The sequence below is a fragment of the Photinus pyralis genome, unplaced genomic scaffold (genome assembly GCF_008802855.1).
Source record: "Photinus pyralis isolate 1611_PpyrPB1 unplaced genomic scaffold, Ppyr1.3 Ppyr1.4_LG2, whole genome shotgun sequence".
Taxonomy (NCBI): Eukaryota; Metazoa; Arthropoda; class Insecta; order Coleoptera; family Lampyridae; genus Photinus; species Photinus pyralis.
In genome coordinates this window covers 25,294,857-25,311,036 of record NW_022170403.1, presented here as the reverse complement: position 1 = coordinate 25,311,036, position 16,180 = coordinate 25,294,857, and the positions used below count along the sequence as shown (strand labels likewise).

The following is a 16,180-nucleotide window of genomic DNA, read 5'->3' as shown; positions in this document are numbered from 1 at the left end:
TGTGTTCTGTGGAGCTGTGAATTTTATAAATTAAGTGTATTGGCCAATCGACTACTTATAAATTGATTTGGTAAGTTTTACTTGAGAAATACACATTTTGTAATTGGGTTTAAAAATTAAAGTCTAGCTGAATATAGCCTGGTCAAAGTACACAAAATATCCGTAAAATGCAGCAAAAAGTAAAAACCTTTTGGAAATTCAAATGTAGGTAGTTAAAAGGATTGTGCTTAATATGAGAAAATCTTTACCAATTTAGGTAAGCAATTTTCCGGAAGAACTTTGGTCGAAAATTTTGTTATTTGTTTTTTCACTCTAATTGTTTAAATAATGAAAATACAGAAAAATGTTTAAATCAAAAATTATAGACAATGCATTTACTTACAAAATTTGTCTGAAAAGTTTTCTGATATCTTCATTAGTTTTTGAAATATACCAAATTTTCCTGAGAGTATTTTTAAACATCATAAATTTTCAAGTTTTTAATTTTAAGATAGTAAATAAACAATGACAGGTAGAAACGTAGAGTTTTCATTTATTTATCATATAGAAATCAATCAGTATCATTCGTCTTCCAAGCTCAAATATAACTCAATATCATTTTCATCTTCACTGAACTTATCCTCAAAATGTGAACCTTGAGTGTCTTGATTATCAACATTTATAGTTGTTTGATCGTCGAAGTCATCATTATCTTCATCTTCGTCAATATCTACGTTGTGTTTTTCTAAATTAGCACTGAAAATAGTTGTTAGATTTTCTAAAAGACGTCTGATATAAATAATTGTCTATTATTTAAAAAATTTGTTATTTACAGAAGAATTGTATTAAGTTTTGAAAGTATATACTTCAAAGTATTTACAGATAAAGTTTCATTGAAATATATTAACTTTGTCAGTTTTTTCAGTGCATCACAATATTCAAATTATTAACTTTTAAATCAAGCCTTTAATCAATTCGGCTCACGGGACGTTCGCGCCCACCCACGAATCAACTTCCGCTGAAATCAATTATATCTCGTACACTTGTCAATTTACAGAAAAACTTTACAGACAAATTTTGTCGATAAATGCATCAGCTACAAACTTTAATTGAAACTTTTTTCNCTAGTTAGCCTGGTCAAAGTACACAAAATATCCGTAAAATGCAGCAAAAAGTAAAACCCTTTTGGAAATTCAAATGTAGGTAGTTAAAAGGATTGTGCTTAATATGAGAAAATCTTTACCAATTTAGATAAGCAATTTTCCGGAAGAACTTTGGTCGAAAATTTTGTTATTTGTTTTTTCACTCTAATTGTTTAAATAATGAAAATACAGAAAAATTATAGACAATGCATTTACTTACAAAATTTGTCTGAAAAGTTTTCTGATATCTTCATTAGTTTTCGAAATATACCAAATTTTCCTAAGAGTATTTTTAAACATCATAATTATTAATTTTCAAGTTTTTAATTTTAAGATAGTAAATAAACAATGACAGGTAGAAACGTAGAGTTTTCATTTATTTATCATATCGAAATCAATCAGTATCATTCGTCTTCCAAGCTCAAATATAACTCAATATCATTTTCATCTTCACTGAAGTTATCCTCAAAATGTGAACCTTGAGTGTCTTGATTATCAACATTTATAGTTGTTTGATCGTCGAAGTCATCATCATTATCTTCATCTTCGTCAATATCTACGTTGTTTTTCTCTAAATTAGTACTGAAAAAAGTTATGTTAGATTTTCTAAAAGACGTCTGATATAAATAATTGTCTATTATTTAAAAAATTTGTTATTTACAGAAAAACTGTATTAAGTTTTGAAAGTATATACTTCAAAGTATTTACAGATAAAGTTTCATTGAAATATATTAACTTTGTCAGTTTTTTCAGTGCATCGCTATTTTCAAATTATTAACTTTTAAATCAAGCCTTAATAAATTCGGCTCACGGGACGTTCGCGCGCACCCACAAATCAACTTCCGCTGAAATTAATTATATCTCGTACACTTATCAATTTACAGAAAAACTTTTCAGACAAATTTTGTCGATAAATGCATCAGCTACAAATTTTAATTAAACCTTTTTTCCGTATATTTAATATTTAAACAATTACAGTGAAAAAACGAAAACAAAATTTTTCACTCGACGATTATCGTAGGTAATTGCACAAGTGCATCAAAATTACCGATAATTTTTTTGAAAGCATGTTGTCTAAAAACTGCATGAGTTTATTTTCATATTTTGGCGAAAGAGCCCGACACCGAAGGTGGAGGGCTCTTTTAACAACATATGAAAATGACCGAATGCAGTTTTTTTACTGACAACATGCTTGAATAAAAAATTATCAGGTTTATTTTGATGCATGAGTGTAGTTTAGGGGAATATTTCCCGAAGAAGCATTACTTGTCAAACTGACGTTACCTACTTATAAATTGTCGGTGTATTGTGAAATTGTCCAAAGGAGTTGCCAGTTGCCATGGATATGGACAGTGCAATTATCGCATGGCTCTTTCGCTTTCTACAGTGCAATTATCGCTGTAATTGAGCGATAATTGCACACCTCATATGGCATTTATGACATATGAGGGAAATATTCCGGAAAATTGCATACCTATCTTCGTAAAGAATTTTTCATATTAAGCACGACCCTTTTGAATACTCAGATTTGAAATTTCAAGAGGTTTTTGATTTTTGTGAAGCTATATGTGTACTTTGACCACGCTAATAGTGTATTAAAGGAGTTTGATTGGTTAAATTGCAAAATGCACAAATCACATTTTATATTTCTTAGCCCCTGTTTTACTTAAGCCAGAACTGGAGCTGCAATGGCACAAGATGAAGAGTCGCGGTGCCAAAACACCAGGAAAACTTGCATGCCACATTTCTTCAGGATCCCATCGCACTGTTGTGATTGATTACTGTCATTTTATCAATACTGTGCGCCAGTTCTGAGCATAGCATCCTTTTTTTTTTCTTCAGAAAGTGCAGTAGCTACTACCAACATACATTCTTTCACTACCTATCTCAGAATCTGAAAATGGTTTCTGGTATTTGTTAACCGTCCAGCACACTCGCTTCTGCAGCGAACTAGTATTTTCGTGCTTTTTGTGTAAGAAGGAAAGATATGCCTGAAGTTTTTCTTTACTAGCCGCACTGCCGAGAAGGAAGCTTTTGCGGAATTGCTGATGAGTTGTTTCGTAGTGTCGCTTTAAATTGCCACTTTTAATAATAGCGATAGTTTTATTGCAAATTGGAACAGCCTGAGACCTATCAGGCAGCTTAAAACAAAATTATTCCGTCCATTCAGTGAGAAACTTCCTATTTTCACTCACTCTGTATACTCTGTAGTAATACCCAGAATTATTGAATATTTCCGCAAGTGTATGGTGTCCACGACAAATTTCTCGTAGGATTTTACTGCATTTTTAACATTTGTTTATGCTGCTCCTTGTCGATCTTCAAGTATGGCTTTATTGAATTGGCCTGAACTTGGATCTGTTTTAGAATCCTTTTTTTTTTGCGTGATTCTGTTTTTAACTTTGAATGTACGTTGTTTGTTACCAGCTTGCAACAAATAAAAGCATATTATTATTATTATTTGCCCATAACATTTTTTAATACAGGAACGTCTTTGAACCATCCAACACCTCGACAATCATTCCAGTTGGGCTTTACAGTTAGAAATAAATTATTTACATTTTTACTGTGAAAAGAATTTCTCCAACCACCTGAATAAGATGCTATTTTGTGACAGTGTTCGGTACGTAAAATTGACGTTTTGCGGATTAATCGCTTTCACCATGGCAACCGTACAAAAAGTGGATACTTTTGGTCCTAGTACCAAAAAGAAATTGACCTTGAAAGTTGGCCAATTAAAAAATTACAATCACGGAGATATGTCACATTGACATCGTTTTACATTGCAGGTTGTAAGATGTTTCTATACATACAAATCAAATATTTTTGCATATTCAATGCAAATAGTGATGTTACCTATACGTATGTACATGTATTGAAAATGATTTACGCTAGTTATTTTTATTTAAACCATGTGTACCTTAACTTACATATTATTTGGTGAACGTAATTTTAATACGTATACAACCCGCCGTCGCGCGTAACGCCATCTACTTCAGGCTCATTGCACTATTATCTGTCATTTTGAATTCAAAATTTGAAAAAGTTAATTGCAATTAATTTTAATTAAAAAACTGTATGGTAAGTTTTTTATTTCAATACAAAATATAACAATATTAATTGTGTATACAATAGAAATGACTGAAACTGATAGCGACATGGATTGCACTCCGCCAGAGATTATAGAAACGGCAGAACATGCTACCTCAAGATTTGCTCCCTACAAAGTCGCGAGAGGTGAGAAGTAAGAAGTAAGAACGAATAGGTTATAAGTTAACCTAAAAACTAGAGTGGCATGACACGTGAGGACAAGAAAGCAGAAGTTCTCATACTAGTAGTGAAACTGTGACTGAATCTAAATTCGAATATAATTTGAAGTAAAGGGGGTTGGAGAAAAAATTTTATGTTTTATTCGTACAAAAAAATGCGTTTTCGGGACTCGGAAGGTTGCTGGACTCCGCTAACGCGTCGTCCAGCAACTATCTTCCTCGTCCCGAAAACTGACATTTTTTGTACTAATGAAACAAATAACTATTTTAGCAATCGTACTGGACAGTAATCAAGAGCCTCTTCATTTGCAAACCATATTCTTATTTTTAAACGTGTTTAACGGCATGTATTCATGTATATGAACCTCACCAATAAAAAATTGGGAGGTTATTGAAATCACTCCAAATTTCAATTTTGAGATTTAACCGGATCTTTACGTTTCATGGTCCGAGGAGTCCAACAAAGTAGTATTTAAAAAATGTCTGTATGTGTCTATTTGCGTGCGGCGTGATTCTTGTAAACAAGATTCAGCTGAAACTACCTGTTCGATTTGATTGAAATTTGAAACAGATTAGAGAGCTGAAAAGCTTTTGGAAGTGATTCGAAAATGGCAAATGTCTTTTTGGCATCAAAATCAATATTTATTGAATTACGTATAACTTGAGAGGTGACCAATTTGACTGAAATTTTGTACCAATGTTCGCTCTAATTGTCCTAAAAGCTGAGGTTTTGGAAACGATTGGAAAATACAAAATGTCCTTTTGGCTATAAAAATTATATTTATTAAATAAGGTAGAAGCAACAATTTGATTCAGAGAATCCTTCTCTGTCACCCAATTGTTCGTAATCATTTTACATAGTTCTGTTCTTTTACACTTATAAAATTTCCTATACTTTCTGGTAAATTTGTAAATTCAAAAGCTTGGTAAACCTACAGCGACCATCTGTTACAGCGTGCACAAATGCACTTATAAATACTATAAACCACCACCACTTACAGTGGCTTGTGTAGCAGATTTCAATTACTTCCTCTTACATATCCTAAAAATAAAGAACCGATGTTGTATATTATTTACATGGAAACAGGGTGGTTTTGTTCAACAATCATTTACAGTTTAATTGCCACTGCTCTGTGAATTTGTACTATATTGTGGCCACAACAATAATAATAAATGATTAATGTTCCAAGAATTAAATTCCATTTACTGGACAATTATATACAGTGATATTAATGTAGAAGTAGGCATAAAATTACCTTAGACCAGTTCCGAGCATTCTACCGGCTACTCCGAATTAGGTTTTCCTGCAGTTTTCCTAATTCGTAAGGTAAATACCGGAGTAGTATAGACCATCTTAAGACCTTCTGCAGAGTGCAGAGGCACCTCTAAATAGCATTATGCGGGTCACTCTGTAATTGGGCGCATGCCTGTTGAGGGCCCAAAACAAGAGAGGGATAATAAAATAAAATAAATAAAATAGGAATTTCCTGTCTACTTTTACCTGATAAAAAGTCTCCTGAAAGACGCCTAATTTTACGCAACCAAAATAACTTCTTGAAACAAATAAAGATCTGGCTGTCATATTAATTATTAATTGTTGCTTTAGCTTCACAGAAAATAAATCTCTTAAGCTCCTTTAACTGTTATCGGCACTATACCAATTGGAAATATCACCTTTTTCTATAGTTGAATACATCGCACACGAACCGAAATTAGAATAAGGAAGTCGAAGCGATAATATTTAAATTAATTAATATGACAGGCAGATCCTCATTTGTTGTAGGTTAACTTTGGTTGCATAAAATTAGGCGTCTTTCAGGAGACTTTTTATCATGTACAAGTAGACATAGGAAATCCCTATGTCTACTTCTACATGAATATCATTGCATGTTAGCGGCAAAGTGCGAAACCCTGCATTTTGTAAAATCCCTAGGCATTTTGCGAAATGACCGCAGACGAAGTAAGAAAATACAAACTTTGATAATCAGAAAATACAGTATTTAATGACCCTATTTATTTAGTTTCTTACATCAATTGTTGCCGATGTACAAAGTTAGGTCTTGAGCACCATCGGAAGAAATTTCACAATCTTGGTTGTAGCAACAATATTTATATGTATACAAAATTAAAAAAGAGAAACATAATTCATGGCAGTAGTTTGTATTTTCACAGTCGAACTCCCGGCAGTAGACAGCCTTCTCCAGCGGAAGACGAAGTTAAAAACGGACTTCCTCCTTTAGACGGTAACGTTATGGTCATCAAACAGGAGCAACTACCTCCACATTTACAACTCCAACCGCACCTGGCAGCTCCTCACCTCGGAGTCACGTTAGCAGAATCCGTAAATCAACACTTTGAGCATTTCACGGAGCAACCGCCACCGACGCCGTACGATCAGCAACCTCCACAGTATGCACCGCCACCTCCGCAGCCTCATCAGGTGGATAGCGCCGTTCTGCAGCAGCAACAACATAATTTCGATGTACAGGTAGGATTTTTGTTTTCTTTATTCGTATAAGTAATTCCGCCATTAGCCACTAGATGGTATGGTTGTCGTTGTTGTGCAGTAATTCTGTTGAATAGGTACCTATATTCAAAGAGTATAGAGACGAAAATACACATTGGCGGTAGAATGGGCAGATTTCAATTGACATTAGCTTACACATTGCATCAAGTAGGAATACCAACTTACTTATTTATGTATACTGGGTTCTATTCTCGAAGTGGTTAATAAACCATTAACACTTCCTCAGGTAACAGTTTATTTGCCCGCCTTATTCTTTTAAATACATACAATCTTATTATGTTTTTAATTTTGTGTACTGCAATTTTTTTAACTAGAGATACTAGTTTAACGTTAAGTTTAAAAAAACCTTTAGTTTTAATTACAGGATTTTTCTATGAAAATGTCACTTAAGCAAATTACTTGCACCACTAGGTGTAGGAAAAAGGATCGTTACAAAATTAAACTTAATGGCATAGTATCCACCTGTAAATAGGTCTATTATGTTTCGATTTTGAAAAAGAAATTCTCTCCAAAATGTTATGCAATATTCATGAGTACGCGATTTGTAATTCCGCATATTTTCTTCCTTGCATACTAATCAGTTTACGTATAAATTTAGCGATTGTCTATATTTTTTAAACGCGTGCGGCCCGATTTCGTTTGGCCTTTAATCTCGGTGCGTAATTGGATATTGTGCAGGAAAAAACATAATTTATGAAGTTTTTACACCCCGATCGAAGGCACACCTAAATTAGGGTGGAGTCTTGGATTTGAACCCTAGAGAAAATAGATCACGCGAGATTGCATGTTTCCCTCCACGATTCATTATCATAGTGGAGTTAATTAATATATATCTTTCTTCTTTATACTTATCAGCTGGGAGCAGAGCCCCGGTACTCCCTGTTATTGCTTTCTACGAAAAATTTAGAGCCGAATTGCGTGGATGCCGCAATGTCACTAATACATTACGTGATAGTATGGAAATTTAGTTACGAGCGTTTCTAATTAATGAATAACTTTCAATTTCGTCAAATTACTATTCACTCCAGATGAAAACGGCGTAATTTTTGCGATTTATCTTCGATTTGATTTAGTAATTACGTGCGAGCCTGGGAGTGTTGTTTAACATCTGTTCAAAAGTCGCATTTGCATGAGAACCGCGAATTTAATGCCGACGTCCGTTTCCCATTCTCGTTTTGTAAATTCTATTTTCAAGTGAGAGAGGGTGTTCAGATTGGATTAAGCAAAGGGTAGGTCGAATATTAAGCGGCCCTGATTCGAATACAAATTTTTATTGTTATTTCGTGCACCCTCCAAACAAATAAACCGAAACCGCCTAAACGTGCCGTGCCGAGATGCAATTGAAAGAAACACGTCATGAGTGAACTTCTAATTGCGTTGCCCTGCCATTAATTAGCCGCGGCCTCGGAGCGTTTCGCAAACTTCCAAGTCATCATCAGAGCAATAAATGGGCGTACAAATGAAATCGCATTTAAAAATAAATCAGCCTTATCGAGCATACGAACACGCGAAATTTGGGTCGGAAAGGATGACGTCAACTTGGGCAACCGCGAAAGTGGCGGGCATATAAATCAACGTCAACATTTCTTTAAGGGAAAGTAAACGCTCGTGGACCTTCCAAGAAACAAACAAAAAAAAAGGTTTCCACTTACCGCATCGCGCTTTGGCGTATAAAAGAATATATGACAACAGGTGGAAGTGGCGGAATTAGGAGAAACATATAGGCTATATTTTTAACATTAAGGATAAAAGCCATAAAAATCCACCTCGAAAGCTCTTCACATGTACGACGAAATAGCAACTCTTGCACAAGATTGCAAACGAAAATGTGTGATATCTGAGTGGAAAGCTAATATATAGCCCTTCTGTTGTTGAAAATATAAGGTTCAAATTTAGGAGTATGATCCCTATACTATTAAAGGATTTTACGTTCAAAATATCAAAGTCTCTCAGTCGCGAACTTCTTTAGAAATTTAGGGACGTATTATCCGCCCGCTGTTGAAATGAACCCGTGCATTGAGCACCATTTTTATAAATTCAATAGGTATGCGCATATTGAGAGTTGTTTTGCGCCCTTAAAATAAAATTATGTCCCCTTCAGACAAATGCAGCAAAGCAACAATGTTTTTGCTTACAAATGAAATAAATATTTTCATTTATGAGCAGATTTGATCATTTGAATTTTTTCAATCCGACACACGGTTTTCACGTAATCTTCAATAGTTTTGAAAATATCGCAAAAAAACGAAAATTTCTGATTTTATTTTTTAATTTTTTCATGGCAAACTAATCGTACTAGACATTTCTAATTAACACAGTATTCCGACACTTTTTAATGGAGATTTCGAATATGGCATCCCGTTTTTAATTATTTTAACTTTTAAGATGACTGACAAACCGTGGCAACTGTAATATTTCTTATGGGCGCCGTTATGGATTTTGACATTTTGTGATAACGTTTTTTTCTCTTTACAACGATATCACACATGGTGGTTCAGTCATTTTCTGCAAAGAGTGCTTTGCAAAAACAAAACGTTCTTTTGTTGTGAACAAAAGGTCAAGTAGTGGCATTTACGTCGTGCTAGTTTTATTGCGAAAATATTATTTATTCTTATGTATTTTGTTCTAATTTGAATTATAATTTCCTTGCAAAACGAAGATGCAATTCTATTCAGATGAAAATCGAATTTTCTAGTTCTAGTTTCCTGCCAACGCTGCAACCAGACAAATGGATCAAACTTTCAAACTTTTGTTTACAATAAAAGAACGTTTTGTTTTTCCAAAGCACTCTTCCCAAAATACAATAAAAGAACGTTTTGTTTTTCCAAAGCACTCTTCCCAAAAAAATTAATAATTGTATTTTTAGGAAAAAAAATGATACCACCATGTGTGATATATCGTTGTAAAGAGAAGAAAAGACGTAATCTGAAAATATCTAAATTCAAAACGGCGCCCATAAGAAACACTAAAGTTGCCACGTGTTTCTCTGTCATTTTAAAAGTTATTAAGATCGAGATGCCATATGCGAAAAGTGTCTGAATAATGTGATAATTAGAATAGTTTTCAATGGAAAAAATAATTTTCGTTGTTTTGCGATATTTTCAAAACTACTAAAGAAACTTTGAATTTCTTTTCAGAACGTAAATTCGCAACTTTGCCCCCAAAGCGAGATCCCCATAGCACTCGAAAAATGGACACCGTGTATAATCCAACACTATTGCTTTTGATAATTGCAATTTTATGCCTCGGCTCTGTAACCGAATCCGCTTTCCAAATGGAAATTGTGAAAAAAAACATAATTTTTATTTAATAAAGCTTCAAGTACAAATTGTTATTACACAGATGAACATGAGTTCATTGCCAGCACTGATTTAATTATTGATGAGTGTGTGTGTGTAATAAAAGTTGCAATATTGTGCTCATCTTGCGCGCATTGTGCAATAAAGACCACAGTCTGGGTCAACCAGAGGTTGCAGTGTTGAATAAATTCTAGATGTGTCAAACGGATATCAAATAGTTTGCGCTTACATGTTAAAACTACAACAATAAACAAACGCATTTGGTTTACTTTTTTTTTTATTTACGGATACATTTACGATTACATAAAATTTTATACATAATAAAACCAGCCATTAAAATATTATTACGTATCTCAATGGTGATATTAAATTTTGATTTTTTTATGTTTTGAACATATTAGGGGCGCGAGCGATCGATGGAAATTTAGGAAGAGCCGTCATCATCCGGTTACTTATTTGCTAAAAGCTGCTTCCTTTTCGCTGGCAGGCAATTTAATAGAGAAAAAAGCTCCGTTAATATAATCGCACGTTTTGTACTTTTAGGAGCGCTAATGGAGCTCGCGGTAACGGTGGTGACGTGCTCCTTCGGAATAATTTATTTTATATAAAGAATGAGTGTGCCCATACAATAGTGTGCCGATTGATTTTTCACATGCGGAAAAATGTATATTTCTACCCCTGTCGCGTGACAGACTGTTTTAAAACATACACAATTTTTTACCTGCCCGTAGGTAAACCTCTTCCAATTTATTGATATCGAGCAAACTTTTATTGGAAAAGAATTCTAATCAGGCAATTTTCTAAACGCCAATAAGTCACCGCAATTTAGGAATTCTTTTTGCCGATTGTCTGAGACGTACCAATAAATTTTCTGTTTGTGTTCGGAACACATCAATTTTCCGCTATGTTACCGATCACCTGTACACTAAAATATCCGTGTTTGGCAGTTGTCACAAAAAACGTATGGCTTGCCTAACATTGCAAAATTAGCACATGAGACCTGCCAATCTTTCCCTTTTAACTTGCTGCATACTTTTCAAATGTGTTTTTACAAAGTTAAATCGGTTTTTTACATTTTTTACATTTTTTTTACATACAAATACGTGTGTATTTCTTGACCGTTGAGAGAAAACCACAGGCAACTAATACCAAAACAATAAATTATTCAACTAATTAGGAACTTAAACTTTATGATAGTATCCTGAGTAACTGCTCTCAATTCCCCAAAATTCCTATTTGTACCTTGAAAATGACCCAGCAATATTTCTGCACAAAAATCACGAAATTATTATATTGTGGTAATGGTTGGTTAACCACACCACATTAGAATTGTGGCAATAATTAGTGAAATTAACGATTTTTGCTGACTGAAACATGGTCGATATAAATGACATAATTGTCATGTTTTTTTTAACATTTAAAATGCCCTGTGAAATTAGGAGTTAAAATTTCAAAAAAAAATTGTTAAATTTGGAGGTCTTTTTAACTAAACATTCCAAAATTTTCTGTTCTATTCTGCTCTTTAATAACAAGACAAATTGTTTCAATTTCAACAGTGTCTCAGTAATGGTTTTTTAAAAGCATGACATTGTCACGGCTATTGGCACGAACAAGTTGTCGGAAATAGCGGAATTTCTGCCTCGGTACGTCCTCGCATTTCCGTGTAATATTCCGAAATTCCGTCGAATTATACACCAAAATAACCCACGGTTTTCTCGAACAATTTACTTCGTGAATGTAGATGCCCTTCAGTTTTGATTGGTCCACCCTATACACAACTTCCTCGTCTATTTACAGTTTAATGCACGGATGGGTGCTGGTGGAGATGTTCAAAAATTAATTATTTTCAAGTCGATTCAATGGGAGATCGACTTTTCTAAATCTTGGCTTTTCGCGTTACGACGCTATTAAAAATGTGCGTCCACGAATTTACGACCATTTTAAATTGATAGCGACACGCCGATCCGTAATATCATCGGCAGTTTATTTCAATTAAGGTTTAAATGGAAAGATTAAACTGAAGAAGCTTTCCCATCCGATGCATCTCACTTGAACTCTCATGTAATTTAATCTTCGCTCTTACATGTGCGCCATCTGCGCACCGTTAGGATCTCGAATTTTGGGAGGCGTTCATTTCTCACGTTTTTTTCCCCATGTAGCATGTACAAACCGCAATTATGTGTTTTATTACATTCCATTTTCGCGTTGCGCTACAATTTAATTCGCCAGAGTGAAAAATTATTGAGTGCGGCAGCTGTAAACAAATTAGCGTACGTTTTGAGATTGCACTTCTCAATTTAACACGTCCTTTGACTTTCCTACGCTTTCCGCCGTTTTTTATAGAGAGGAAAACACTTCTTACCAGTGCTTGAAAGATAGATGCATCGCTCATTTATTTAAGAGACCGCTTATGAAATTGTTTGTACTTAATGTACGTTTTATGCACTTATTTTTGTCTTTAACTGCCACCTCTTGTCAAAACATCGTGAGTTATGCACACGTTGATACAATTTCGCATCGTTCCGTCTGGAAGGTGACAAAAAACAATTGTTGCACTTTCTTCCTTTCTAATTTACGTTTGCGGCGTTAGAAATTGGGGGCCCTTTGAGGCATAAAAACCGCAACTTATTTACGATGCAATTGTGCGAAACGGGTTCGCTTAGAATTTATAACGGTAAAATTATTAAATAACGACCTACAATTTAACCAACCATATATTTTTAGATTATAATTCAGCTTCCAAAAGCGTATACTTAGGTGAGAAATTCCCCATCTTTTATACTGCTATAAATATTGTAGATCCATTAAAACTTCGCATATGTCTCCTTAATGGCAACCGGAGAAAAGATTTGCAATCCTCTATTAAACATTAAATAATTATGCTCGGCTTTGAGATTTGTTACGGTCGTATGCGTACTCGCTGTTGCGTTACGCCACTGGTCAATATTTGCGAATTTTCCTTAGTGTTCGCTGTCCAATGCCCGCCTCCCTCATTTATATTAATTGTTGGGTTCTAAACAGAAAGCATATCTTATGTTCACGTTGACTTACTCATTTGTGGTTTGGCCATATCCTGAAGAGGTCACCATATCAAAATAAATTACGAGTGTCATATGTGTTCCGCTGGAAGGAACCCATTGTGAATTTGATGAAAGCTGGGATAGGCATTCACGTGTATCATATGCAGATTCCACCTCGGCCCATTTTAAGAAGTTTAATTGGTTAAGATTAAAAAATTAGCCAATCAAATTTCGAGGTTGTGGTAATAACATAACGGATTTTAAGCATCCTTATTTGTATACTTTTTCGAATAAGCGTCAGCTCTAAAAACTCGGCTAAAGTGAAACCAAATTGATTTTGATTTTTCATAGATGGGGGTGCTTTGGTTGCACTATATAAAACGAGTTTTGGAGAGTTTGACAATAATTACACATTATTAAGGTACCTGTGTTATTCCGTTATTCGTTTGTTGACTTAAGGTTCATTTTTTTCAGTAAAAAACTCATTTAACTCGAGCACACGCATAAATGGCATCACTGTAGACGACTATTCTCGACAAAAGTGCAAACCCTCTACTGTCATAATTTGTTTTTTGCCTTAAGTACTTATTGTATGGCTTGGATTCGACATTTTTAAACACCTTATGTATACTAACTTCAACAAATATGCTAGAATTTATTTAGGTACAAATTAACCGAGAAAATATAGCGGAAACAGGAGGCAACATATTTTTTTCACATAAGCGGAAGTGTAAATACTATTATAAATTTGGTAAAACTAAAATTATTGAATAATTAATCACACGAATTTATTTTATTAAACTATGCGATAAAACGCACGGATTTATGCGACAAACTAATGTGATGAATGAAAGTAAACAAAGACAAACAAGTCTTGACACGTCTGACCGCGCGACGACTGGCCTTGCAAACCCCGCCCGCGGTTCACATTACGCGCCGTCCCGTTCAGCCAATCAGAGCGCACAGAGCACCTTACCATATTTGAAAAATTCCGGTACACTCTGCTATAAAATAGCGGAAGCGGAAGTGAAAAATATGAAGAACTTCCGCACTTGCGAAAGTTTAGGTCTATTGCATCACTAGTTAAAAAAATTGAATTTTGGTCGCGCATGTGCCAACTAAGCTTTCAAACGCATGCGCAAAGTCAAAAAGTAATCTTTCTTTTCGTCGACCTTATATGTTATTAAATAAAAAAACCGCAAAATGTCGAAGTAGCCTAGTGCACTGCAATTGTTTTATTTCTTTTACTGTCTTTATTTTTATAGTAGACGGGGTGTTAGCTAATTAATAGCTACTCTTCCCATTCAATCCACTATACAATAACTAACAGCCATGCCTTATCCGGGATTCGAACCCAGGACTCTTGTGTCCAAAGTTAAAGCTATTAACTTACACTCATCTGAGCTACGTAGGTCATATCAGACTGACGGGCGAAAGTTTATTAAATTTCCTGCAAAAATTGATAGCACTGCAGCTAGGGTTACCAACTCTCCCGGAATTCCGGGACTCTCCCGGAAAATGGATATTGGGTATTAAAATCTCCCGGCTCCAGGAATGCACCTAAATTCTCCCGGAGTTTTACATTTTACAATTCGAATTCGGCCGCGTGTTTCTCAGCATATGAGGATTACTGTTTACTAAGGGAAATGCGAGAAATGGTAGCAGGAAAAACAAAAAGGGTAGACTTGCGTTGGGTTTATTTTTTTGAAAAATGTGTGGACGAATGTGGTCTAGAAATAAAGAAACTCGTTTCGTTCGTTCTGTCGATTTCCATCGCAAATGCCGCTGCTGAGCGCGTTTTTAGCGTAGTGAATGAAATTTGGACCAAAAATCGTAATCGTCTTAGCGAAACTCATGTTAAGTCTGAAATACAGATGTGTACAAATTTCAAATATACGTGTAAAGATTTTTATAATTTTATTATTTCCAATCAAAAGGCATTGCAAGCTGCTCGAAGTGTCAAGAAATATAACTTTAAAAATGTAACCATCGAAAAATGATACACTTCACTGCTATTTTAATGTCTGTTTTGTCGCTTTTATAATAAATACGAGATTTTCAGAATTTTTTTTTCCTCCCGGATTTTTTATCCATAGGGTTGGTAACCCTAACTGCAGCGTTGCGCCAAAAGTGCACAAAAACCATGAACAGAATAAAATATTGCAGTTTGTATCGAATAACGTTAACATATTTGAGAAAGTTTATACTTAATAGTTTGAATTGATCCAAAACTTTTCAAGGTTTTAAGTTTGATGGATGCTTCTACATCTAAGGTTAAAAACAAGTTTGAGATGGCATTTATTTATGGATAATGTAAACTCCCAACAGAACAACAATAAAATTAGCGCGCGTAATCTTATACTTACATTATAGACGCACCAATTAAGCAGGGCAAAAAATGGTGTGTTGGAGAGCACACGGCCATACTTATAATTAGTAGGCTTTGCAGGAGTTGAAAGGTTTTATTGTGTACTACCAAACCTGGGGAACTACGTACCGCCTGGCGCCTATCAGTTATCACTCAATGTTGTCTGGGATGCGACAAATGCACTGTTTCGCCGGCTCCGCCGCCTCACCTCCCTCACCCACCATATTTCATACCGATTTATTTTTGTAGATACCTTCGCGGGCATACGTCCATCCATATCTCAAAGTTTCATCGCAAATACACACATAATCTCAAAATCAACACGCTACACCATTTTCTACTTTCATCGCAATATCTAAATGTGTTTTGATTAAACTACAGCCAAACAAAATGGCGCAGTAGATATACAATATTTTGTATATTTTAAAAATCGTAATAGCGGCTTTAAAAGAAAGACCCTGTATATCTTAGTACAAGTAGAGACATTATGACCGTTTTTTTTTTTTGCATTTTTAGTACTATGCAAGTGCATAGGCTAAGAAAACAATGTCGAGGGATGGTGTATGTTTCTGCCTA

At 34.7% G+C, this 16,180-nt stretch overlaps 1 protein-coding gene across 7 annotated transcripts in view; it reads left to right on the top strand.

The window, feature by feature from the left end:
* The window catches only part of LOC116164808 (maternal protein pumilio), a 104,439-nt gene that overhangs the window by 34,245 nt on the left and 54,014 nt on the right, over window positions 1–16,180 (top strand). For 5 of the 7 annotated variants that reach the window (XR_004144003.1, XM_031479028.1, XM_031479025.1 and 2 more), the window contains one exon: window positions 6,548–6,878. Coding sequence is in view for 6 of the 7 variants with exons in the window: in XM_031479028.1 (XP_031334888.1) it covers window positions 6,548–6,878 (331 nt within the window). In the remaining variant the exon portion in view is untranslated. The remainder of the gene's footprint in view (window positions 1–6,547; window positions 6,879–16,180) is intronic. The other 2 variants (XM_031479027.1, XM_031479026.1) reach the window with 1 other exon arrangement.